General features: G+C 55.9%; 6 protein-coding genes across 6 annotated transcripts; 3 read left to right on the top strand and 3 right to left on the bottom strand.

The window, feature by feature from the left end:
* Positions 1 to 331: 331 nt before the first annotated feature.
* Positions 332 to 5014, top strand: LY79DRAFT_605336 (uncharacterized protein; the record flags this gene model as incomplete). The annotated part of the gene is made up of 6 exons (XM_060561877.1): positions 332 to 1099; positions 1152 to 1219; positions 1274 to 1382; positions 1447 to 1932; positions 2033 to 2248; positions 2333 to 5014. The coding sequence occupies 6 exons, from the start codon at positions 332 to 334 to the stop codon at positions 4769 to 4771; spliced, it is 4086 nt and encodes a 1361-aa protein (XP_060415051.1). The 3' UTR covers positions 4772 to 5014.
* A 647-nt stretch (positions 5015 to 5661) lies between these two features.
* On the bottom strand, positions 5662 to 8642 carry LY79DRAFT_513684 (uncharacterized protein; the record flags this gene model as incomplete). The annotated part of the gene is made up of 2 exons (XM_060554523.1): positions 5662 to 8137; positions 8212 to 8642. 2 exons carry the CDS (start codon positions 8640 to 8642, stop codon positions 5662 to 5664), a joined length of 2907 nt encoding a protein of 968 aa, XP_060415052.1.
* Positions 8643 to 10336: 1694 nt separating this feature from the next.
* On the bottom strand, positions 10337 to 12184 carry LY79DRAFT_513580 (family 47 glycosyl hydrolase; the record flags this gene model as incomplete). Its single annotated transcript, XM_060554509.1, has 2 exons — positions 10337 to 10456; positions 10526 to 12184. 2 exons carry the CDS (start codon positions 12182 to 12184, stop codon positions 10337 to 10339), a joined length of 1779 nt encoding a protein of 592 aa, XP_060415053.1.
* Positions 12185 to 14510: 2326 nt separating this feature from the next.
* On the top strand, positions 14511 to 15779 carry LY79DRAFT_579013 (aldo/keto reductase; the record flags this gene model as incomplete). Its single annotated transcript, XM_060559992.1, has 4 exons — positions 14511 to 14557; positions 14707 to 15104; positions 15170 to 15366; positions 15441 to 15779. The coding sequence occupies 4 exons, from the start codon at positions 14511 to 14513 to the stop codon at positions 15777 to 15779; spliced, it is 981 nt and encodes a 326-aa protein (XP_060415054.1).
* A 2705-nt stretch (positions 15780 to 18484) lies between these two features.
* LY79DRAFT_513681 (EC87 protein) lies at positions 18485 to 18679 on the top strand (the record flags this gene model as incomplete). The annotated part of the gene is made up of 1 exon (XM_060554521.1): positions 18485 to 18679. The coding sequence occupies one exon, from the start codon at positions 18485 to 18487 to the stop codon at positions 18677 to 18679; it is 195 nt and encodes a 64-aa protein (XP_060415055.1).
* A 960-nt stretch (positions 18680 to 19639) lies between these two features.
* Positions 19640 to 24098, bottom strand: LY79DRAFT_550927 (uncharacterized protein). Its single transcript, XM_060557596.1, has one exon. It carries the CDS (start codon positions 24020 to 24022, stop codon positions 19898 to 19900), a length of 4125 nt encoding a protein of 1374 aa, XP_060415056.1. The 5' UTR covers positions 24023 to 24098; the 3' UTR covers positions 19640 to 19897.
* Between the last annotated feature and the right edge of the window lie 2193 nt (positions 24099 to 26291).

Here is a 26291-nt window from a genome sequence, read left to right on the forward strand (position 1 = left end):
CAAAGCCCATTGTTTTGAACCGGGAAAGATGGAGTCCAAATTCTAACACTGAACGCGAAACATCTAGAACTAGACCCAAAGAAGTCATTGTGGGCAAGAGATACCATATGCAATATCATACGTGTCAACATGATTGTCGGGGGAGGTCGTGCTGGCTTGGACAATGGATGGAGTAGCGAACGCCAAAAAGTCTGCACCCCTAGTTTGACTGATGTGATGGTACTCGCCTCGTGGTTCACTGTAGTCTGTGGAAACTATCGTATCCTCGTCCCCACAGCTCTACGGTTCTATTGACTCAACAGAAACGACATCTGCATGTAACGCATACGCGATGGATACGACCTCTGACCAGGCCGTTCAGGCACTACTGCAATATGACGAGCACTGGTACCAGAACAACAGTCGAGAATACCCAGAGCATGGCCTCGATGATGACGACGACGACGACGAGAAAAATAGCAATGGCGTAACAGACGAAATACTGGCGAACGCAACGCGGTCACACGACAACTCGATCCAGCATAACGCCAGCCAAAGGCCAGGACGCCAGCACGCATCTTTGCATGTCCCGCCGCCACCCGCGAAGCTCGCGAACCAGGGAACTTGGGAGTTCATCGAGTTCGTCCCCGCCTGGACCGACCCGCTATGGGACGGCCACGACACCGTCGTGGTCGACGAGGACCTAGGCCACCTTGTCCGTAAAAAGGGCCTGCTGAACAGGCTGCGGCCCGCGCAGCTGCCGCAGGATCGCAGCCAGAATCCAACCGCGTTCGCGCTCCGGTTTGGCATCCACCCCGACCGCACCGACGGGCGCTCCCGGCTCTCACCGACGCGTTCGACGTTTCGGCGGTTCAGGGTCGACAGCGTCGACAGCATTGACGTCAAGGGCGAGTACATCGCGAGACAGGCCGAGAAGTACGCGTCAAACGCCGGTGTGGACGACGTCGACGCGCTGCTCGAGAAGTACTCGCAAATAACAACGACGGGCGGTGCCAAGCAACCGTCCGAGACGAAGAAGTTTGTGCTCCTGGCGATGCAGAATATGCAGGATGACGAAGATTGGCAGTCTCTGGTTTTGGGGGGTGTGACCACCCAAGAGGTAGGGTTCTTGTTGGCGTCAACTGTAGCATGCGAGCTGATTAGATGGCAAGCTCTTGGACGATGGAATATTGTCGTTGAAGAACACCTTTGGCTGCAACTTGGAAAACAGCTTACATAGGTACGTTCACCTTCCTCATGCTGGGTCTCAACAATGCTGAAACATTAACCACAGGCTTCTACAACGAAGCAAGTGGAACACTGCAACGTGGCGCGGGGACGAGCCCGAGAACCCAAGGCTTGTCTATCAAGCCGGTAACTTCAAGGGAGAATGGGACCCAATAGTAAAGAAAAGCTTTTGCACGAGGTTCAACAGGGCATCTGTCAGCTGACCTGATGCACACACAGACGAACGATGATCTCTGGCGAAGGATGCAACCCGCGCTGCGAGCCGCTTCTCGCATCCTTACTTTTCTCGAGCATCACGATCCCTACTGGGCACGGCTGATGGACGTATTCAACAGAGTCCGCGTGGCATCCAACCGCGACCCCAGGCCGCCTCACAGGAGGAGGACGTACTCGGCGTGGAACTTTCGCTTACAAAACGACACATCCAGCATAACCGTAGCCGACGACCACGTTCGCGCTGCAGTTGACGCAATCGGTGCGACCTGGAGGACGCTGGACTCCTGCATGCAGTTCGAGCTCGGCAGCGCCTTCGGCTCCAGCTCCGATGGCGATACACTAGCGGGATCTACGACGGCCGAAGGCGACAAGATCGTCGTCAAGCTCTCGGTGGACGCCATGTGGCCGCTGATGGTAGATGGCTACAGCCAGGATGAGAAAATCATGAGCCAGTTTTCCTTAGCAGCCACTATCATTCACGAAATCGCTGTATGTTCTTCCCGGTTTTGTACTACTCTATTAAGCGTTATTCAAAGTGACTGGGAATTGCTCTCGAGTGGTGCACAAAGGACTAAAGCTCACCAACCAGCACGCCGTCAACTACGCACATATGCATTGGCTACACACACCAGGGCCAACTGCTGAGCTTATACCAGAATTGCAAGCACGACCGGATTTGAAGCAAGCCCTTAGCGATATTGGTGTGAGTCTCTTTGGGAGCAAGACTTTGAAGAACCGGAATCCCATCGAGCCATACTTTGAAAATGAGCAGAAAAGTGAACTTGGCCATAGTACTGAAAACCATGTAAGTCACTCACTCTCCCGCCAATGATGAAAGACCTCGCATGATTGGCGAGCTTAAAACTGAGACCAACTCCCTCGACGCCAGATCTTTGGTGGTTCCAACTGGCAAGCCATCTGCCAGTCAAACATGCCAATGAAGCACCTCCACTTCCTACCTTCAGGGTCTCTGATGATGCGATGGCCGACGGGGTTCAAGTACGACAACGACCGCATGCAGACGTGGAGCGAGATCCGCGAGAACCCCGCGGACATGGTCCTGCGCACGCCGCCGATGCCAGCCGACACGTACCGGCTGCCCGTCAAGGTTGTCGATATTGCGCGCTTCTTCTCCGAGGGTTTCTGGCGCTCCGAGGTGCAAAAGTTCGGCAGCGCCGCTCTGCGGCTCGGCACAACTCACCCGACGCGGGTCCGGTTCGTGATGGATGAGCTGCCCCTGGCCAGCCTGCAGAACAACACCACGGACCTCGGCAAGATGATGGTGGCCCTCTGGCCGGACAAGGAAAAGCTGCAGAGGGCCGGCGCCATCGTTTGGGAGTTCCTGGAACGGCTCCTGGGGGAGTATTTCCGCTACCACTCTGTGCACTTCCGGTGGCAGAAGGACCACGAGAACCTCTTTTCCAGGCTAGAGGAGATTGAACTGACCGTGAAGCAGCTCGACATATCCATCATGGAGGCTGAGATCCTTAGCAATCTCTTGTGGTACACGTCTCCCAATCGGAAGAAAGAGGACATTGCCGAGCGTTGTGACTCCTGGAAAGCAGTCACTCTGCAGAGGTATCGGGCTCTCGTCCAGAAGCTCAGAAGCTCGTGCGCTAGGATACCGTTTACGCTTCCGCGTGGTTCGGAGAGGCTACAGGACGACAACACTTTTTGGGATCGCATCGGAGAAGTGGGCACGTACGCGCGGCAGAGGTTCGACGACCTCTTCCGGAAGATGTATGACCGATTGTCGTTCGAGATCGACTGCGTCCATGAGCTATACCTGGACATATACCAGCTATCTCCCGAGGAGCGCGAGAGGTCAAAGCAGCGGCGAGTCGTCGACCAACTCGCCAACCGTCTCGTTGTTCTGGCAAAACAATGCAACAACGCACTTGTCTGCTACAAGGGCATCTCACGCCTGAAAGCCTCCTTCGACGTGAAACCCCGTTTTGCCCAGAGCTTCATGGTGCTCATAGAGAAGATCAGGGAGCTCATCCCCTGGGCCAGGGACGTCAGAGAGATCAACCCAAACAATTTTCAGCGTCTGCAGCCGATGATCCCGAACATCAGGAAGGCGAAACGGCCCGCCTCGATGCGTATTGTCAAGTTCGCGCAAAAGGAGATCGACCTGATGCCGGTAGCGTGCTTGGCCGAGATCCAGCCTTTCCTTCTCTTCGTCCGGGACAAGCTTAAAGCGGCGGAAAACATCAGGATCGATCTGGTCAGGGACCAGAGAGAGCACCTCGAGGCGATCGTCGCCCAGATGAAGGCCTCGCATGCCCCGCGTTCGGTTGACGAGGACTCCGACGAGGACAACGACCCGCTCACTAGGATCATCAGAAAGAGGAAAAACGCGAAGGACGACCTGCCGTCGAGAAAGCACGTTCTCAAGCGCAGGAGGATATACACGGCACAGTTGGCCCCCGCAGAGCTCGAGCATCCGCGGCCGCTGTCAAAACCCACGGGGCCGAAGCCGCGCAGGCCCTCGAGGGACACAAAAGCTTCCAAGATAAGCCCGTCAGTGGCCGATCCCGACCTGCAGCCCCGGTTGGCGAATCCCTTTGCCGCCTTTCCGTCCTTCGCCTTCCCTCTAGCCAAGCCGGAGAAACCTGACCTCTTCTCATGCCCTCGCCCGCAGCCGCCGCCGCCGATCGTCAATGCGTTCCCAAACTTGACGCCTAGGGGCCCCCAAACCATGGGCATCTTCCCGCATCCGGGAGCTTTGTCGGCGTCGTTCACCGAGGACTTGCTGGCCGAGAGGGACATGAGGGATGCGCTCGCAGCGCGGTCAGCCACGCCGACGCCGACGCCGGTCTCCCCGCTGGCGTTCAGGAGGCGCGAGGGGTTCCAGGACGTGCCGCGCGATCCGGCGCCCTTGATTCCTAACTCACCCGAATCGGATCAAAACGGCCGATACCGTATACCTGACCCGGGGACCTACTCGCCGCCTGGCGTTCTGGGGTCGTCGCCGCCGCAGCGTCTCGGAGGGACGAGTACACACGGGATCGGGTTACTGAACCGACGCGTGGGGGGCTCCCCCGAGACGACTACGGCCTTTGTTGACGGGAGCCCGAACCAGCAGCATCAGGGTACACATAACGAAAGCTCGGTGCTGTTGGCGATGCCCAGGGACCAGGCTGTTCCACAAGGTACGTCTGCTATGTCCCGCGGCCGGGACATACCAGCACAGCGAATGGGCTGGCGGCCGGGTCAAGGACCGAACCGAGGTTTTTTGACAAGACCAGATCTGGGGGACAGCCTGATGAGCAATCCGGGTATCATCGACACGGACGGTGATCATGATATGTCTGACTTTCATTAGTTCTGGAGGCCGGGTGATGTGAGGCTTCCGAAAGGGCATCTGAAGCTGTTTTTTCCCCGTCGGCGTGCTACTGTTGAATCGCAAACCACTGTTTCCCGTCTTTCTTCCTTTTTGTTGTAGAATCATGACCAAATGTTCAATGATGAGCATTAACACTATGCTCTCTTTCGGCATATTATGTGAACATCTTAGCTGAAACGAGCTGATGTCTGTTTACAAGCTAATCGTTAGTATTTGAACAGCAACAAGGGTCACATGAGGTCTGCCTCACATAACCCAGGGCGAAGCAAATCGGTTATCATGATGTTTCGGTGCAAATACCTTATAAATATGAGCCTCTCGGAGTAATCCTAGTTGATTGATTGGTACCCTTATTGCTGTTCAGATACTAGCAATCCACCAAACCTGCCTATCTGCCTATCTGCCTATCTGCATATCTGCCTATCTGCCTATCCACCTATCAACCTACTATGTTATTTATAATACCTTACACAGCTAAGTGATCCTATGGTTGACTTCTTCACTCTGATGCCGGCCCAACTCTGACATGCAGATAGACAACTGTCGGCCCAATCTCACAGCGAGAACTGGCCAGCGCGCTTACATGACAAAACCATGGCTGCGACTCGGCACCTCAGTCTGGGCGCCTTCACGCCCGTCGAGGTACACGTAACCATTCGCGCCGTCCTGTCTCGTCCAGCTTGATGGAGCATCAAACCCTGCCCGCCTCGTCGCTCGCCAGTCGCTTCACCGACCAGGCACCGCCCATTTCCCAAAGCATCAAGACCAGGATCCAGATCAAAATCAAGTGCTGGGTTGCCGCGGGAGCATGTTAACAGTCAAAAAAAAACCCAACAGTCGATACACTGCCAGTCTGACGTTTCGTTATCCTACGACAGTAGGCGGCGCAAGAAACCCACCTTACTACGCTCCTCCCTTTCCTTCTGGTACAGCAATGTCATAGGCGTTGGCGCGCTTTCCAGCGGGAACGCCTCTTCGAGCTCCCGCAGCCCGCTTTCCGAGAAGACCCGGTTGAGGCGCAACCACTCGATGGTGGAGCTCTGCGTCAGAGCCGAGTCGCTGGCCGATTCATACATGACTTGTGCGGGGCTCATGCCGCGCGACCTGGCGGGCTTGTTAGCTTCCGCCGGCCCGGCCAAGCCGTGCTCGATTAGCATCTTGCACACCTGGAGGTCGTTCCGCGGCCTCGTCAACTTCTCGTTGGAGAGAGTCACGAGTAATGTCGAAAACGCGAAGGGGTGGTGGCGATGTATATAGTGTATGAGCTGGTGATTAAGCAGGTATTCGAGAACCTCTAGGTCCACGACGCGCGGCCAGGAGACCTGCGCCCACTCCCCGACCTCGACGTATCCCGAGTCACACAAGTACCAGGGCAACAATCTCAAGCTGGTCGGATGACATTTCGAGAGGTCGGTCCACACCTCGAAGGACTGCAGAGCCTCTGGCCTTCGGTCAATCAACGTACGAGCAACTGCTTGCCTCAAGAGAAGCTCCACTGCCCCTATCTGATCCAAGAAGGTAACGTCCATGCCGGGAAGAATGTTGGAGTGGATGTACCAGAGTAGCCTATAGAGCAACTCTACGGTCAAATGCCGGCTCTCTACGGTCTCCTGAAGATCCGCTCCCTGTAATGTGTACAAGAACCTCAATACGAACTCGCGAGTCCATTGCCGCGTAACGCTGCCATCTTCAATGAAACCGAGGAATGATCTTGCAAGCAGGTAGCGTTCGAATGGGAGCGTGGATCGCCACTGGTTCTCCGCAGCTCGCAAGAGAAACTCCACAACTGTGCGGTGAAGGAAGCCTAGCCTCAGGTTGTGCTGAAGCCCGTAGGGCCCCGCGACCTCCCAAGCCTGGACCAGATCGCGGCACTGTGCTAGGATCTGGTCTTTTCTCCTCTTGATCTTGGTCACGGAGAGGTCATGCTGCTGGTAGCGTTTTAGATTGTCAGGAAGGCTGCCCGCGTCTTTCAAAAGAAATTCCGAGAGGACATGGGCCCGGGAATCGTGACGGGAATGCTTCGTCCGCAAAAGTGAACCACCGGACAAACTCCCCATGGCTTCGTGGCGGTTCCCGTACTCGTTCATCGCGGCAACCAACCGATCCAGCTCCACAAACACCACCAGAGGCAACGACGAGTTCGCCAGCAGCAGCATCGAGAACACCATGGCCGCTCTGTCCTTGTACACCGAGTCTATGGTGTCCAGCATACGTTGGAAGAACTTGTCGAGGTCCGAGGGAAACTCTGAGAGTCGCTGCTGCAGTATAGCGACGTCGTCTCCGTTGTCCAGGCCGCGCAGAAGCGACCTGACCACGAGCGAGACCCAGAAAAAGACGCCTTCAGACCTTTCCGCAATTTCTTTGACGAGGTTGGAAGCCTCCAACTTTTGGCTTCGTTTGAGCATCTTGAAATGGCTGTGCTGGTTGAGTGTGTCCCGGGTGTATCGCCTCATGTCGTTTGCGGTGAGCTCGTGCATGTAAATCCGACCGGAGACATTCTCGAACCCGTTGGTGAATACAGGCCACGGCCTGCTTGCGCAACACGTCTTTATATACGGAGAATCGGACGCGGACCTTAGGAACTGGACCAGATCGCCAAGGTTGCCGTTGTACTCGTCGAGTCCATCGATCAGCAGCAGGATCCGGCTCGGTAACGGTCGGATATCCTTGAGTCTGCCGAAGGCTTCGGAAAGCTCTTCAATACTCCAAGATTCTAGGCGCTTGAATGGGCTGGAGTACCTCGTTGGACAGACAGAAGGGATAAGCTCGGGACAATTCACCAGGATCTGAAATAATAGCGTTCTCAGCAGACCTTCTTGGGATTTTTGGATGGTCGTGCCAGCGCTCCAGAAGAAGTGACTAGCCACTATGAGTGGCTCTGGGCTGGCCCAATCCTTCGCAAGAAACATGGTATGTTCGTGACTGAGGATGAACTTCATTAGGGTGGACTTCCCAGACCCGGGTTTCCCCGTGATCCAAAACAGACCGCTCGACCCGCGGAGCCAAGCCGACAAGCGAACGGGAGTGTCGTCACTGAAGACCCATTCAAAGGTACGGCGATGGGCTTTCGGGATTTCACTTTGCCGTTCCTTTATCTGCGTGAACTTAAGGCTCGTCAGAATTGCAACAACGGTAGCCTGGTTCTGGGCATCCTCAGCAACACGTGCCCATGTCTCACTGAATATCCTGAGACCCTCAGTTGATGCTGCTGCTACCGACTGAGACTGACAAAGATTACTGAGATCATGGGCCAGCGCGTTCAGTCTCTTCTCCGTGGTTCGGTTCCAGGCCTCGGATGTTTCTTCTAGGCAACGCATAGATTTGGACAGCGATATACGATTATCGCTAATAGAACCAGTCAGTATCGGCGTATTCGGAAACCACAATAGACGATGTGTCTAGAAGCCGGACGAACATACTGTAGGAGGATCTGGAGGTGCTCAAAGACGCGTGTTCTAATCTCCACCAGTCGTGCCCGAACCTCGTCAATCTTGCCTCTTTTGAAGTAAGCCGCAAGTGAAATTTTGAACTTTGCCCATTTCTGGTATCTTGTGGCAATTTCTCCGACCAGCCGCCGAAGTTCCAGACTGAGCTCGTCCGCCGTGTCGATGCACCTCTGAAGCAGGCGCTCCATGGCAGGGTCTAGCTTGACGTCCGCGTCCTTCTTGAGGCGGTCACAGAGATCTCGGAGGTCCTTCGCCATCGAGTCCAGGTCGGCGTTACGCGCCGTCCAGCCGTCGTCGTTGACGCTACGGTAGATCTCGACGATGGATACGGCCGCTTTGAGCCCGAGCTCGAGGAACTGAACGATGTTGGCGGCGACGCCGAGCGCCGCCAATGACTCTGCCATCGTGAGCCGGGGATGGAGGTCATGCACCTAAAGAGCGCCACTATCGTCTCTCGGAACGTGATTTCGCTATGGAAATACAAAGACGAAGTGCTAGGCTCGCCAGCCTGATGGCTTAAAGCGGAGAGGCGATGAGAGATGTCATCAGCCGCACACCATCTGCCAATCATACGTTCCTGCCAATCGCGGAACGCCTTGCAGGGCTTCATGCATTTGAGCCAATCAATTCGTTCTTCAATATATGTTGCTAGATATGCTTGTTAATGAATAGACAAGATGTTCAAGCTGATCAAGGAATCTAATCGAGGCCAAAAGCTGACGGCTCGGGGGAGGTTCCCTTTGGCGTTAAGTTAATTAGGCTTTTGGCCGAAAATATTTCAATATTAGGACTCTGAAGGAAGTGCTTTGCGCACCCACGCGAAAGGAAGGTTCTTATCAAGGGCTGCAGGCCGTTTCGGAGCTGGATACTATGGTGAGCCTTTGGAGACTGAGCGTTGTCCTGCCCGAACTTTAGTTGCCGAGACTTATGCGGTTGAGATTCCAGGACTGGGGAACTCATGAGAGTAGCATACAAGCCTCTCTCAACAAGGCCCCCAGCCGGAGCATGGGGTTTAGCATCGTGCGAGCGGTCGTGAAGTAGAGGAACAGAGCCAGGGAGAATATAAAGCCTTGCTTTGGTAAGGCGTCTAAAGATGGTGAGATCTATACACCATTGGTTGACCTGTGGACAGCTGTGACGTCCAGCAACAGATTGGACATCCGATTGCTTCGTTTCGCAAATTCCCTGGTGAGAGAGCCCTCAGACGAGTCGGGTTCCGGCTAGATCACTAGTTGGATTATATGCGCACAATATCCCGCCTGGAATCAAGCTTTTCCAGATCTCTGTTTGACCAAAGTCCCAAGAAGAGATGTCTGCAGCTGCAGCAGCAACGCCTCGTAGGCCAGCAGTTGGGTCCAGAACCTTTTAGGCGTCATCGACTCACACATGTTGCCCGGCGATGCCTGCAGTCCCGGCCTGGTCATTGAACGAGGCGCTGCTCGACCGGAGTCTCTTTCTAGTATCCTATTTCTATTCGTATCTGTCTCTAGACTTGGTGAAATCCACACGGAGTCAGGGGAGGGGGTGCCCCCAACATGGAAGATAGAAACCCTACCACTAACTGCTTTGGTCCGCTTCAAGTGCCCAAGTGATGCATGCCCCGCGGCATCGTGAAAGACTGGCTCGTTTGTCGGAGGCTTTCCCACAACGCAGGCCGCGCAAAGGCGTTGGAGACAATAACTGCACTGGCGACCCAAGGGGGTGTTACCTAGGACGCCCGCTCATGATCCCGGCGATCATTGACTACCCAATGTCATGGATCAGTACCACACGCAGCAAGACGAACGAATATCAGGGCCAATACCCAGCGGTCTGTGTAGAGTATCTCTACCCCGGCGAGCGCAATGAAACCGGCCCCCCTGCCCCCCCTACTGACTGGATATATTTATCTGTTCTTTTCCTAAACCCTCCCGATAACGGGACAGCGCCGTCTCATATTGACGTATCAACGCAAAACACCATGGGTAACTTGTCCATGGATGGATTAAAAAGTACCCCCCAAAAAAAAGACTGACCCGCGAGCGCGGCCTCGCGGAGTCAACCGCCGCCCTCTTTGCAGCAACGCCTTGAACACCCAACGCGCCATAAGCCAAGTTTTTCAGCGGTGCCTCCGGAAAGGATGTGCCTCCGTGTTGAGGACGTAGTCGTCGAGACTAATCAGGTCAGGCGGCGAGAACACAAGGTAGAAGTACTTCAGTGTCTCCGCCAGCCAGAAACTCTGACGTTCATCATGCAGCGTTAGCGATCTACCTCAATCTCCCCTGACTCCGGACACAGAACCGCTTACCTCCATGTAGTCCTCCTTGGGCAAGGAGTCCTTCTTCTGGGTGACGTCCAAGACGGCGGCGTTGCCCCGGTCGACGAGCGTCCCGTTGCTGACGGCCTTCCACATCTCCCACGCCGCATCCTGGAAGCCGCGGTCGCCCGTTATGCGGTACAGTATGAAGATACTCTCGATGGCCTCCGGGCGGAGGATGTAACGCGGGTCCTTCGCCGTCGTGAAGCCCTTGGGCAGGTGCGCCTTGTACTCGGGGCGCAGTTTCTTGCCGGCGTCCCATTTGGCCTCGTCCCATTTGCATTCGTCCCTCCGGTCGCAGGGGATCATGTTATAGCGCTCCGGCATCATGCCGGTCGGCATGGCCTGGTAGGCGTAGAAGCAGCCCAGCGCCAGGCGGCCGCCGACCGTGACCCACTCCTCCCTGCCGAGGAGGCGGCCGGCGAGGGCGTAGAGGCCGCCGATGTAGCAGGTCAGGTGCTCGCTCTCGGGGTCGAGGACGGGGTGTCCGTTGGCGTCGATGTTGACGTTGCCGGAGATGAGGATGTTCTCCTCGCCGGGAAGCATGGGGCGGAAGAAGAGCGACTCGTTGGCGGCCTTGAGGAAGTTCTCCGTCATGGCTTGGTACTTTGGCTCGCGGGTGCCGAGAAGGGCAATCATCTTGGGGAGGTACTCGTAGAGCGAGTCGGCGCTGCCGCCGATGGTGAAAGTCGAGCCCGAGGTGACGTCGCGGTTGCTCATGGAGACGTACATGGGCCAGATGCCGGGCAGCTTGGTCTTCTGCTGGCCGTCGTGGAAGAGGTCCATGACCTTGGCCACGGCGTCGTAGTACTTGGGGTCGCCGGTGAGCTGGGACAGGCGCGTCATCTCGAGGGAGAGGGTGCCGGGGGAGGCGGAGACGACGGAGCCCTCGACGATGAGGCCCTTGCCGGCCTTTGCGGCGGCGAAGTCGATAAAGTCGACGGGCATGCGGTGCTCGGTGTCGAAGGCGCCGTAGAGCAGGTTGCCGAGCTCGACGGCCTTGGCGAGCAGGACGGGCCGCCTGCTGAGGTCGTAGGCGGCCATGAGGCCGCCGAGGTAGCGGATGTTGGTCTCGAAGGTGTTGACGCGGTTCGAGGACGACTGGCTGAAGTCGATGGTGGCGACGGCGGCGACGGCCTCGTCGAACTCGGCCTTGAGGCCCATGATCCAGAGGACGTCGAGCGAGTCGACGAGGGTGGCGGCCCAGCCGGAGAACTGGTCCTTGGGGGTGGCGGAGATGGGGTTGAGGGCGTCCTTCATCCAGGCGAATTCCCTGTAGCTCGCCCAGTTCTTGCGGAAGAGCTGGCGGACCTCGCGGCGGCGGGCCTCGCGGACCCGGGAGGCGGAGAAGGACTCGGTCGGGAAGCGGTGCTGAACCCGGGGCAGGGAGTTACCGGGGCGGCCGACGGGGACGGGCGTCAGCGGCGTCGGGGGCGGGTACTTGACGGGGACGGAGGACCAGTCAAAGGCGGGCTTGGGCGTCACGGGGGGCGGCGGGACGTTGTCAAGGTTCATGTACTTTTCGAGTAAGGCAGATTCGGTGTGCGGATGGAGCCAGGCGGTGTCGAGGATGTAGATGAGGCAGACCACAGTGACGAGGCTGAGGACGAGGGAGCGCACCCGCGACCAGCGGTGCAGGAATGAGGTCATGGCTGGGGACGGTGTGGTGTGATGTGATGTGATGTGACGTGGGTGCTGCGCTGCAGCGGGATTGGGAGTGTCGCGGTGATGGCCTCACGATGAACGACTCGAGGGAGATGGGCGGCTAAGCCCCTCGAGCCGTAAGCCAAACTATCAAGCGGCTCGCTCTCTCTTTCTCCCTCTCTCTCGTAATGCCTCAATTGGAAGGGAAGCCAAGAAGGACGGAAGGATCGTAGGTGGGTATGAGACGACGAGACTCCGATGCAGGGTAATCGTTCGTCCAATGCTCGCGGCCAGCGTCGTTCGTCATGAAAAGAAATGAACGGAAAAGAAGAAGCGTGTTTGCGATTGTGTTTATGCGTGATTCGAAAAAGGGGACAGATAATCACAGTCAACAGAAAACGATCAACAGGCTCGCTCTGCCAAGGCGACGAGGGGTGCCCTGGTGGCGCTGTAGCATCGAGCGGCGTTTTGAGACATGGAGCTCAAAGTCTAAAAAATCAGGAGAGAAAAAAAACCCATGTTCCTCCCCCTTACTCTCTGTCGATCCCTGGTGCCCAGGTTGATGATGGCGACGTGCAGTCGGACACTGTCCCCTCTGCGGTTCCTGCACAGTCAACCCCCATGTCCAGAGGAAAGCTTTTAATAGAAAGACGTCGATGGCGGTGGGTACTTGCGTTTCGCGAGTGCGTACCTGAGAACGGGGAGCTGTGTCCATAATGAGCTTCCACGTCTGTCTGCATTTGTGGACGATGATATGTTTTTTATGCTGTCATGGCATCTCGGGACGTGGCTGATAGCCATGTGTTCGGTGGCAGAGTTATGTTCAAGTCTCACCCACGTCGCCGGGAAACCCCCTCTTCTCTCTCTCTCTCTCTCTCTTCCTCTCTTTTGGTCTTGAGTTTGTTTCAAAAGGAGAGCGTTTCTAGGTGGCGAAACTCAATAAAGGCACGAACAACCCAGTGCTCTGGATGAACCGTCGCTAGCGGCGCGGTCCCTTGAGACATTCCACACTAGTTTAGTTTCCCCGCAGTGGGCCACAGCGGCGGGCCGGATCCTGTGAGCGCTAGTAGCCCCTGATGATCGCAGAGTCGGGACGGTTCGAGGGATGGGAACTGAGGCCTTTCGATAGAGGGGAATGAATGATTGGGCTGTTGGCTAAACAGTTGCAGGCCAAGACGCAGGAACGGCGTGCATCTCACCTGGTACCAAGACTTGGCCGTCTTTATGGAGGGGTCTACCTATTTCCGGGGAATTGGAACCGGGAGAGAAGGATGCAGGTGGTCAGACTGCATGTGGCGTCGGGCCAAAGCATGTTTCCTCATACTGCCTGAGATGAGTGGTGAGATGAGTAATGAGATGAGTGGTGAGATGAATGACGATGTGAGTGATGAGATGAGTGGTGATGTGAGAGGGGCTCAAGAGAGACAGGCTGTTAATGGCAGCCGTTGATGGTGCAGTTTTTCGTAGAGAAATCCAATTCTCACATGGATATGCTATGTAGCTCGGGGGCATAACACCGTGAACAGTCATTCAATTTGGCCGCTCTTGAATAAGGTTAGAGGGCACCGTTGGGGGACGGTATTAAGATGTACCGACAGAGATAGGGTTTTGGATGGGTGCGGGGTTTACATCACAGTCCCTAATAAACGTGAATTCCGTCATATAACAGCTCCCTTCGCCAGGAGACTGTGGCCTCACAGAAATTTCCCCACATGAAGACGGTCGATAATACCCCACTCGTTAGGATGGAATTTATCTTTTGACCACGAGAGGCTTCCGAACCCTCCTCCTCCCTGCAGATGCTTCAGACCCCACAACAGTGCCGGCTCTCGGTGCCGGGCTAAGACGGACCGCCTCGGTCTAAGCGCGCCTACCACCGGAGGGAGGGAGGGGAGAGCCCCCCTCCGCAAAGCGGCCAATCTCGGGGGTTTCGTCCTCGCGCGGGGACCCCAAGGCTGCGATCCATACATACGATAGATGTACATAGTGTACTATGCTAGGTAGTAGACTTAGTCTCTCCTCTCCGCCAAAGAGTGGTGACGGTGGCACAGTCATGACCGTGGGTCAAAACACCATTAAGCGGGTCCGCCGGTGGACATCAGGGTTCGTGCAGCTCATCCTGACAAGCAATGATGCAATTGCGGCCCCTCCCCCTCACTCTTGCTGGAAGTGGCCACCTAGAAGCTTCTCTAACCCGCTTTCCCGCCAGTCCAACATCGTGATAAACCCCCCTCAATTCCCTCCCAGCTTCTGGTCTTCATTTTCTGCTCTACTTTGTCCTGCACTGAGTTCCTCTTCTTCCACCAGCAAACCTTAAAACACCACCCCAAACATGTCTTTCGGAAACAAGGCCAAGCTCAACACCGGTGCCGAGATCCCGTACGTCAATACACTCTCTTTGCCAATGCTTTCACCCCGCCCCGATGTCCCCGTCGTTCCTGCCTTAAGGATGACGATAGGGACGATGGTTGTCTCGGGCGCAGTCTCTCTCCCAAAATTGAGCAGATGCTAACGGAATGAATCTACAGTACTCTGGGCTACGGCACCTGGCAGTCCGCTCCCGGCGAAGTCTCCGTCGGCATCTACGAGGCCCTCAAGGCTGGCTACCGCCACCTCGACCTGGCCAAGATCTACCAGAACCAGCCCGAGGTCGCCCAGGGCCTTAAGAAGGCCCTCGCCGAGATCCCCGGACTCAAGCGCGAGGACATCTGGATCACCTCCAAGTTGTGGAACAACAACCACCGCCCCGAGAACGTCGAGGCCGCCCTCGACGAGACCCTCAACGAGCTCGGCCTCGACTACCTCGACCTCTACCTCATCCACTGGCCCGTCGCCTTCAAGAAGGAGGGCGACAAGCTCTTCCCCCTCGCCACTGAGGGCGAGGTCGCCCTCGACCAGGGCGTCTCCCTCGTTGACACATGGAAGGGTAAGCTAAGCTGCCTCGCCCCCTTCCCCCCTCACGAACCTGCTTGCTGACCATGCCGCCGCTAGCCTTGATCAACCTCCCAAAGTCCAAGGTCAAGAACATTGGTGTCTCCAACTTCACCGTCGAGGACCTCGAGACCATCATCGACGCCACCGGTGTTGTCCCCGCTGTCAACCAGATCGAGCGTCACCCTCTCCTCCAGCAGAACGACACACTTCTCAAGTACGCCAAGGAGAAGAACATCCACATCACCGCCTACTCTGTATGTGTGCCCCTACCCTCTGCCCGCCCAACGGATGAGAATGAAGATGAAAAAAGACTAACCGGCAAATGCAGGCCTTCGGCAACAACAACTTGGGTGCCCCCCTCCTCATCGAGAACGACACTATCAAGCAGATTGCAGGCCGTCTGAACGCCACCCCCGCCCAGGTCATCCTCGCCTGGTCCCAAGTCGGCGGTCACTCCGTTATCCCCAAGTCCGTCACCCCGAGCCGCATCCACTCCAACTTCCAGGAGGTCAAGCTCTCGGACGACGACGTCGCCGCCATCAACGAGCTCGGCAAGAACCCCCGCCGCTACAACATCCCCATGCTCTACAAGCCCCGCTGGAACATCAACATCTGGGACGAGGAAGAGGAGAAGCAGGCCACCAACAAGGTCGTTCGCAAGCTATAGACTGTGTTTCCGTGATCAAATGATACCATGCCCGAGTTATAGAGAGCTGTAGACAGCCGGACCAAAAGATAGACGACTCAATATGAATGACGAGCAAAGTAATTGACAAGAGGCGCGCACCTGTCCAAAATCGAGGATACTAGGCAAGAGTTCATAGGACGCGGTCATTCTCCGACTGCCGACGACGGCTCCACCAGTTGCCGTAGCGTAGCGAAATGTCAGACTGGGTGGCGGTTTCTGTCATCAGTCAACGCATGCGCTTATGTAGCGCAGCAGGTACGCGACCAGAATCTGAAAGCTATTCCTTCATGTGTCGCTCCTTCAAGTCTCATGAGCTTGCAGGCGTCCTCGAGCCGTAACCCTGGTTTTGTCGCGTAAGCGCGCTGGCTAGTTCTCGCTGTGCGATTGGACCAACAGTTGTTTGCCTGCGTGATCACAGTCTCGTCAACCCCTCATCTTGACAAATCATTAATCCTACTGGAAATAACAAAAGCATCCCTTGAGCACCTGTACGCTAGACAGCCGTGTGTAAGCCATGGGAATCTCAAGGATCCTCCAACGCTCGAAGAACTCCTTCCGTCATGGGAACAGAAGCGCCGACAAGCATGATGCCCGCGACAATCGATACGACCTGACACCCGGGGTTCTCGAGTCCAGCAGTAGACCTACTGAGAAACTCATTAGCAGGCCGGCCACCGTTGCCTGAGGAAACGGTCTTATATCCAGCTGCCTGCAGTCTTGGCCTTAGTCCTGAGAAGACCTGGTTTATGAAAGGTAGTGAAAAGGTCCTATGGATCCCTATCGAGTACAGACCAAATTCGTCGGCTGTACAAGGTTCGGTGATGTTTATTGGCTGTTCATCAGGGCGTTTCATTCATGTCACTGATGAATGTAGTCCCTCTTGATCTTCATAGGCAGTCTAGTGCAGTTCACCCTATATATGTGTGATGTTACAGTACGTAACAACCTAATACGCATTACTCCTGACCTGTGCTATATCTTGATATTATAGTATCTCAGTACAGTATAGAATATCTGATACCATATAGTAGCTACTAAATCTGCTTTGCTTTAACCATGGCCTGGAGTAAATGATGTTTAAGCGCTAGGAAGTCGGCGGTAACTGGTGATGATGGTACAGGTGAACGAGGTTGTGTGGGTTTACGAGCAAGCCACGTTGAACAATAACGGCGTGACTGGAATAATAGAAAACAAAGCCATATACCAGGAGGCTCATTCAATTTAAACGGACTGGACCGCACAGAATGGCGCGAGTACAACATCAAGGACGATATCCTCGAGCTGATTGCACGTCTTTCCTCGCGCGTCTTCCTCAGGGAAGAGCTGTGCGGCAATGGACACTGGCTCAAATTCACAAAGCCCTAAATCTTCAACTCATTTCTCAGCGTTTTGTTCCTGCGCCTGTTTCCCTCATCCCTACTAGGTCGAATTCGTGGCGTAATAGTTCCTTCCAGAATGCATAGCCCTGCGTCAGTAAATGACTGTGTTGAGGAATATAACTACAGAAGCAGAGGAGTCTACATGAACAGGCCTACCAAGAGGGGGCCTAATACCGAGATTTAAAGACAGCATCAACTGGTTTAAAGAAGAGAGCAACCGTAGAGAGTACAGCATAGCTAGTACCTAGATAGGACTGTCTATTGTTATAATACATATAACTACAAACTCTGATGAAGACATCATCAATGTTCTTAGCGCCAAAGGTTGGTTATTCAACATAGAGTTCATAGACAGCATCCTAAAGGAAACCTAACGGCCTAAGCCTATCACAAATAGTAGAACCCCCCCCTTCCCCCTTCCCTCCTTTTGAACGGCTTTCCGACGGCGCCGTAGTTAACCTCATGGAGTCAATCCAAACCAGGCAACCCTGTCAGGCCGGACCGTTTCTCCGCATCCGTCGGCGCTCGCCCCTTGTTAAACGGCCGCCTGCCGCCAAGAGCGGGTTGAAACACCTCATCGCCAAGAGCACAGGTCAAGCTCATATACTCGATGTGCTTTTTAAATAGCCCGAAACCCGACCTTCATATGCGCCAAGACAACCGTCGACGGTTCTGCAACAAGCTGGACGAGACCCCGCTACCGAAACCTCTCAATATGCACCACGCGCTCGTCCCAGCCAGTCAGTAGTCGCTCTTCTCCCACCGGATATGCCGTACATTAGGGATGAACAAAGAAGAGTCCTTTTTCTCTTCCCCAAGCGCACACTGTGGCCGCTCGTCTGTAGAGTGGCATTCTCGCAAGGCATTTCCTCCCATGAGGGTTCATGCCGGGAAATAACTCTGCAATCACGCAAACAGCACTCTCTCTTCGTACACACCTCGAGCAAAGCCAAGACTCCGGGATATATGATATATGGGAGGACAGGCGGTGCCAAAATCCGTCAATCTCCGCGTAACCATTGATTCAGTCCTTGGCATTTGTTGAAAAAAAGGAAAAAAAATTAAATATATCCCCGCCGCAGCTCTCAGGCGCTTTCCCATAGCCGCCGTGTATAATAAACAGTACAAGAAGGACGTGATCATCCCGACTCTCTTGACAGCCGCCGTCATCCCATCCTCTAAACCCTTTCCTCCCCATCCCGCTTATCCACACACGCACACACCAACGTCCACTCTTCTCTCTCTCGTCCAACCTCCCCCCCCCCGTCTTCGGCATCTCAAACTACCCCCTCTGAACCAACCACAATGCGCGCCACCCTCGCCGTCGTCACCCTCCTCGCCGCCGGCGCCGCGGCCTTCTTCGACGGGCCCTGCACCGACACCGAGTGCGGCGCGCCCGACCAGGCCGCCGTCAACTGCGAGGCGGACGGCAGGGTCTGCGTGCCCTTCCCCGTCGTCTCCGTGGAAGGACGTACGGGATGCGCCTGCAGCATTGCGTAGACCGTTTCTTACTTTCTTTTTTCTTACTTTCATTTTTCTTTTTTTCTTTTCTTTTTCTGCCGAACTCATGCAGGCATTGATGAGCGCAAACCATATTCTCGGTACGGGTTAAAGACCTTCCCCCCCTCCTCCCTTCCCACTCCCCTTACCCTCTTAGCAGGGTCGCCTCATTTCAAAAAGTAGAGCCGTTGCTGATTCGGTTACACCACAGGTCAGCATTTTGCTGCCATTATCAGATCACGGCGTTTTTCTTTCTTCCGGTTTAGCACTCAGAGTCCACTTAACTCGTCTTGCGTTTGCGGCGACAACACGCGGAAGGGAGATGGGGAGGACACACACACAGAGCATGCATATAAAAAAGGACGGCACAGAAACCATGGGGTCACGAGCATGATGAAGACGTAAAGTGAAGATGGGACTGGGAGACAGAATTGAAATTTTGTTTCTCCGGCTGAAATGCTTTTGTTTTTCCCGTTCTGCCTACCTTATCCAGGATTGGATAACCCCATCCATACCTTTCGAACAAACGGCAATACAGAGCACACATATCAAGAAACTGACCCGCATATCGACATATGGGCCCCCAATTTCCATTCTTTTCTCTTTTCTCTCTCGTCCGTTTCTTCCCTCCTCTGATATTATCCCAGATGGCTGTCGATTCCTACGCTTGGACATCCCAAGAACCAGACTTTCCAAGACCATCAAAGTCTCAGTCGATACGTTCTCCGTCTCTCTCTCTGCCCGTCGTCGTCTCCCGCATCGTTGGGCGATCGTGTTGATAGCGATAGACTTGGGACTAGTGGCTTTTCCAAATGAGACACCCCGTGGTCAATCCTCCTCACAAAACATCTCCATCCATGGTCCTCATCCAAGTGCTTCGACATTGAACTGACTAGGCTACGTATGTATGTGTACAAAATAGAAAAGAAGAACCCCCCCCCCCCCCCCCGACTAGAGATTCCGGGTCCTGTTTACCCCCTCTCATAAAGCTTGTGTGGTATCATCCCGCCCTCAGACCCGTCCGCAAACTCCAGGCTATACTATACAGACGTGAGGCTCATAAGATAAGAGAAAAAGACAAAACAAAAGAGGCGAAAACAAAGAAGAAAAAAAGGGAAACGAAAGCCCCTGCCCCTTCCTTTTCCTCTGCTCGCTGAACTCCTAAATCGAGGCGCCACCAGGCCCCGTCGAGACGCGCCAAACACCTTTTTCCCCCCTTTACATCTTACCCCATCCCCTGACGAATTGCCTCTGCGCCCGGTTCACGCGCGCCAAAATTCCGAGGCCAACATCCTCTCCGCCTCCCCACCCGCCGCCACGCTTGACGTTAATCCCGTACGCTACGTTCACGTCGTCCTTAACCCCGTTGAGGTCTTCGATGCCCCTCCGCTTCCTCACCCGCTCGTATCCAATCTTGAACCCCATGGAGTGGCTGCCGTCCAGGAAGCTCCTCTTCATCTCTTCCGTCACCTGCCACTCGGCGCCCCGCCCAAGGAAACCAAAGACGTTGCCGTCGACGAGCAGCGCCGCTACAGAGGCGATGCTACACGGGTTCCGCGGCAGGATCGTATCGGTGCCGGGCGTGAGGAGCCAGGCTATTAGGGTCAGGACGATGAGCAGAACCAATACCGACTGGATGATGCGCGTCGAGGCCTTGTCCTGCACGAGTCTCCGTAAGGAGGTGACGGAGGTGGACTCGAGCATGGCGGGGATGGTCGCCTGGGCAGCAATATTCGGGAGGCGGCGCCGGGAGTTGACGTTGAGGTTCTGCGCGCGGAGGACGCCGTGCTGCCGGACGATGGCATCGGCTACGAGGCCACTCTTGCCGAGGCCCGGGTCACCGAGGTCGCTTGCGGGGACAGCGAAGCGGGACGCGACGAGGGAGCTAAAGAATGGATCGAGTTGGTTGCTCGTGGGGAGGTTGGCGAGCAGGCCGTACTGGAGTGGCAAGAGGTCCAAGTTTACCGGTCTGGCCGTGCTCTCTTGCACGACCGGCGGGTACATTGGGTCCACGTGCAACGATTGGCCCGTGAGACGGACCTCGGCCATGACGCTCTCGAGCGTCTCGTTGCAGCCCATCGCCGAGATATAACCCACTTGTGCCGGAGCATTTTCGTTGAGCTGGCCCCAGACGTATGTGAAGTCGGAGCACTGAGTCGACGCGGCGGATCGCGGAGTGGCGACACCAAAGACGGAGGAAGACGACCCGCTAGACGGCGAGAACGCGTTGGACCTGATTGAAGGATCTAAGCATGGCTCGCCGGTGATTCGAACCTGCATCTCCTCCCCCACGGATTGGTTCGTCATGTTCGTGAGAGTGAAGTTGGTGTTGATCTCGGACTGTGGGTAAAGCCTGCAGTCGAGCCGCGAACGGATAGCAGGCAGCGTTACGATGATGCCCGCGGCGCCGTCCTGCATGTTGAGCTGCTCCGTGAGCCGAAGGCTGTTGAAGTTCAGGTCCTCAAACGTGAAGGAGGGAAACGTTAGGTTACCGTCGAGTACCAGGGAGGCTAGGAGCGTGTCGGTGATGCAGGTCGGGCACGGCGAGGAGGCGTTTGTGAAACTGTCGGTGATTTGAAGGGTGACCGGACGCGTGGAGGGTATAGGCGTCGTACTGTACAACGCGCCAGAAAAGGTCGCGAGAAGTGATGATACAAGCAGCGCCGTCGTGGTGAAGACGACGGCGATGTTTTTCGTCCTGAAGGCGTCGTAGAGAATCCTGAACTTGGACTTGTCCATAAAGTCGAGGTCGACCGTTGTCTCAAAGGAACCGCCTTCTTTGAGCTTGGCGTAAGGGGCGAGACAGCGCGTTGCGCAGTCTGCTGTGGCGAGGTAGAGTACTACCAAGCCAAAGATGACTCCGGTCCCGGTAGTCCACAGAAAGTGTCTGTCGGTATTGGCCTTGACGGTGGCGATGCCGCTGTTGACATCGGATACGCGCAGGACCACCTCGAGAGAGATGAGCATGCCAAACATTACGACCACTGCAGCCAGCCGCGCCCAGGGATGCAGCGGCAGCGGGTGCCTCCAGTCGGCGTTCCGCACAAACTCGGGCGGTGAATTCTGCGACGGAGGTGCGCCGCCAAAGATCTTGAAGTACCCCTGAGCAGACTTCTCGGCCTTTTCGTACGGTTCGACTCCGACGTAGTAGTCCGTTCCCAGAAGCCTTTCCCGAATGCTAGATATATTGGCAGCGCCCGTGCCGCGCAGACACTGAAGAAGCTGGCGGCTATGGGCAAGCAGAGTGGCCATGTTGATGATGGAGTTCGGGTCACGAGGGAGAAAGCCCTTTGCCGGCGCGAAGGCAACCGAAGCTAGAACAAGGATGAGAACGAAGCCGAGAAGCCCAGACAGCAAGTGAGCAGGGATCGGTCGGACATTGAGGCGCTCGCCGATGATGACAGCCGTGCCGGTAGACTTTTCCCGAGTCTCCGCCATCAACGCGTTGCGCGCGACAAGCGCAGTGTATTGCCTCCAGTACGCCGTGGATATCGCCGTCAGGTTGTCGGTATTCAGGAACGTTTCGATCCGAGGCACGCCGTGATCTTTGACCTCCATCGCAACGGCCGCGTTCATGACGGGGTTGGATGAGACGTTCGCGATGCCGGAGTACCGGCTGTTAACGTTGGGGATGGCACCGAGAATCTGCGAATCGGTCGGGTAGGAGCCGAAGTGCCCTTGTACAATATCCCACGGGTGAACCTTGTCGAGCGTCTTGTTATTGGCCGAGCGGTTCCGTTCGATGCTAATAAGCTGAGTGTTGTTCTTGGTAACGTGGACCCTGGTTAGGAAGTACGAGGGTCGGCAGATGAGAGCCGCCGACTTCGTGACGGTGCCGGAAATGGGAACGTTGGAGACGCCGCCCTGGCTGGGGACGGAGGTCTGGTCGATAGCGATTGCGCCGGTCATGACAACGACCCGTCCATCGTTGGGCGAGGGCGAGGGCGAAGTTCCGCAAAAGCCTGGTTGGAAGGCCATGAAAAATGTGGGTAGCGTCGCGCCAACGAGGGCCATGTTCGGTATTGCCTGGTTCACGAGGCAGGTCGGAGTCGACACGGTGACGTTCAGCTGGACGTCCGTCGCCTGGACGAACTGTATTCCGGTCAGGTTGAGTTGGGCAGGCTCGCACTCGATGTCGGATCCGAAGCCGTCCACGTTGGTCTGCAGCTCGGCGGTGGTGGGCAAATCTCCCGAGAAAAGCTGGAAGGCAAACTGCTTCGAGGTGCCGTCGGGAAAGTTCAGACCTTTCGTCTGCAACGCAGCCATCGTGAAGAAGGGCAACGACCCGGGGTTCTGCAAGCCGGCAGGGTCGTTGACAAACTTGCTGTGCAGGTCCAAGCTGGCTCCCCGAGCCGTGACAATCTGAAACGTCGGGCTGACCAGGGCGACGGCGATGACAATGATGAGCTTCAGCGTCAAGCCAACGGTGGCAGTCGCTGCAACGAGCCAGTCTCGGTTCTTGACCGCCTTCATGATGGCCAATGGCTCGAACACGAAGACGTAGTCGAGCATCAGGGTCTGGTCCACGCTCGCGGGGCCCTTGGCCATGCGGAGCCACGGCGCGCTTGACCGGGCTTGGTGTTCGGGCCTCGCCCAGAGAGCGGCGATGCAGGTAAAGATGAAGGCGGAGCCGTACTGCCACACGTACCTGAAGCCGTGGTCAGGCGAGCCGAGTCCTCCTCTTTTGTTGGACAAGTCCAGTACGGCCTCGACGGCGACCAAGAGTCCGGCAAAGAGGAGGGCAAACGAGACGAGAACCCTTCGTTGCAGGTAAAACGGCCGATACGGTAGGGCAACGTCGATGAGTCCATCTCGTTTTCGGTAGTCGTCAGTGGAGGCTGTTGTCGGTGGTAGTGTTGATGACTGGGATGGTTGAGGGCGGTGGTTGGCTCTTTGGGCCGGCAGCGGCGGCAGCTGTCGTACCGGCGGAGGCAACCCTACGGCTGGAATAGCTGGCCTCTGTGCTGGCGGTGGTATGAATGTCGACTGTCGGGGGGTGAGAGAATATCGCGGGGCGACCGATCGTGACCTTCCGGGACTAGTCACGGTGATCTCTGGCAGCTTTGGCTGACCTGGCGATTCGGTACCGCTGTGACTAGCCGAAGAAGGCGGGCCAACCGCCCACGGGCGAGGTGTGCTAAAGGAACGGGAGTGACTGTGGTACGGGCGCGCCGTGGCGTCGACTTTTGTTGTTCGTGACGACGGCGGCGTCGGCGTGGGTGTCGACGTCGGCGACGGAGTAGTGGATTCAACGACGAATCGGTGGTACGAGTCCATGCCGGTCACGGTCTGCCTCACTACTCGGCGGGGCACGTTTGCCCTGGCCCTCGCCTCAGATGCCATGGATCAGAGACGTGCGGGCACGCAGGCAGGAGGGGATCGTCGTATCAAGCGACAAGACAAGTCGGGCCGGGAGAAGGGGGGGAAAGGGGGGGGGGGGGGGGGGAGGGGAGAAGGGGAGGGGAGAGATGGCCTTGGGTCAACGAACATTCATCGTCGTGTCAGACCGGCAGCGCGCGTGTGCGTACGTGTATGTGTTTGTGAGAGTCGGCGTAGTGTTTTGTTTCTTTTCGAATCCTGCAAGGGGGCAGAAGAAACGAAAAACAAGGTTAGGTAGGGCAGGGTGTTCGCCGATCCTCTAGATAAGATCTAGGAACAAGAGGGCGGTTGGTGCAAATAGATTAAAGGCAAGGAGGTCAGAAGAGCGGAGAAATAGGGAGTTAGGTTAGGCCGAAGGTGGTGGCAAGAGCTTCTCTAGGGGGGGCGAGAGGTCGGATGGTTTGTGTGGCGACGGCGGAGAAAGGTTGCCTGTGCTCGCGTCGCGTCACTCTGCTCTGCGGAGGCGGCAGATATCGCATGAACGGTCGATGTTTGAGAAATCCGGGTGGGTGAGTGAGAGAGTGAGGGAGAAGGGAATTGGACGGGATTTCCTCTTGGTCGAGCCTCTGACTGGAACCAGTCCAGGGTATAGCAAAAGCGAGACACACAACGAAGGATAGCGATGACGTTAATAACAAGGTAAATAAGAAAGAAGGAAGGAAGAGAGAAAAACGGTCCCGAATCTCGGTAGTGAGGGGGGGAGGGGGGGAAGGGGAGAAAGGAAGGGCCTCGCTTCAACCCCGCGGATGATCCCAGGTTCACATATGATATAAGAGAGAGAATTCGGATGGTCAGTTACTCGGTACAGGTACTGAATAGGTAAGTAGTTAGTTAGGTAGGTAGGTAGGTAGGTAGGTAGGTAGATGTCCTCTCTAGTTTCCCCCTGCCTCGAAAGTGGAAGTGGGGCTTGCTGTCTCCTGCCCCAGATGGATACCACGTCTTCCTGCCTGCCAGACGATCCTAGGTACCGAGAGCTGTCTTGTGTCGGCTGTCATGTCACAACACGACACGACACGATGGCGTTCCCAGCCGAGAGGGTGGCGTTTTTTCGTCCCAAGTCAGGAGCTGGCCGCTTGGCACGGGCCGGTAAGCTAGCCAGGCTAGGCTAAGAGAGGTAACGAAGGGAAAAAGAAACTTTGGCACGACCCAGTTCAACAGACGTGCAGAGGCTGCGGGTCGGTTTCAGAAACAGGTTGGGCGAGAGAGAGGGCCCCCCCCTCTGGCGGATGAGGCTGGCGGTGGGCAACGTCGTGCAGTGGCAGTAACAGTAGCAGCGGCAACGATGGCAGTAGAAGCAGAAGTAGCAGTAGCAGTAGCAGTGATGGGAGTAGCAAGAATAGTCTAGTGCTGCCTTTGCACGTCGTGGTGGTATAGTATGGTATGGTATGGTATAGCATGCGTCAGTTCGTCGTAGTCGATGCTGCTCTCTTCTCTTGTTGTTCATCGGCCCATCCGTCTTAGTCCCGATTGGGCAATATGAAACTGCCGCTTGTGGCGGCAGTGTGACAGAATGTCACAGGCCCCAGTTTCGACTGCTTGTCTGGGAAAGGGGGAACAGACCCCCGGGCCCTGCAGGGCACCCCTCCCCCTACCCTACGAGTTACCTACCTAAGCTAGTCTACCTACTACATCGTACGTAGTAGTGTACCTAGTGTAGTAGGCAATGTACGTACATTGATTCATACCAACTCTGAAGGAGCAGCAGAAACGTGGAGAAGGGATCTGCGGCTAGCAGGGAGTTGCACATGATCCTAAAGAAGCTGCTTTATTTAGGCTTGGGGGGGACTCAGGGACTCTCAGAACTTCTTTTCTGAGGCGCCTGTCCAATTGGAGCCGCACCATGTTTTGAACGTCTTGAACCATGACTTGGGGAAAGGGGGGCTAGCCACACGGGTTCCAACAAAACTGACTAGTTTTACCACCACCAAAAAGGTGAGGGTTCGTCGGTTTCCGTGGTGGTGGTGGTGGTGGTGGAGGGGGCAATCCTTGTCAGGGTCGTCGTGTTCTGTACCACATTTTGTGCAATACGACTACAAAGTCGCACCCGTACTGTTTATACTACCTACTACTCCGTACATGGAACGTCCGGGAGTTTTTGCTGGAGGACGGAGCGAAACCGTCCATGTTCGGGTCTCGCTCAGTGGAGAGATGTGCTGGAAAAGATGAGATGAAACGGGAGAAACTCCTCCGGGAAACGAGCTCCAGCACGCCGGCTCAGTTCGGCGAGGAGTCT

Source organism: Colletotrichum navitas (genome assembly GCF_030913465.1).
Source record: "Colletotrichum navitas strain CBS 125086 chromosome Unknown LY79scaffold_23, whole genome shotgun sequence".
Classification (NCBI taxonomy): Eukaryota; Fungi; Ascomycota; class Sordariomycetes; order Glomerellales; family Glomerellaceae; genus Colletotrichum; species Colletotrichum navitas.

Excerpts from the sequence above, each read along its gene's own strand:
- LY79DRAFT_550927 (XM_060557596.1), bottom strand. The coding sequence starts at position 24,022 with ATGGCATCTGAGGCGAGGGCCAGGGCAAACGTGCCCCGCCGAGTAGTG.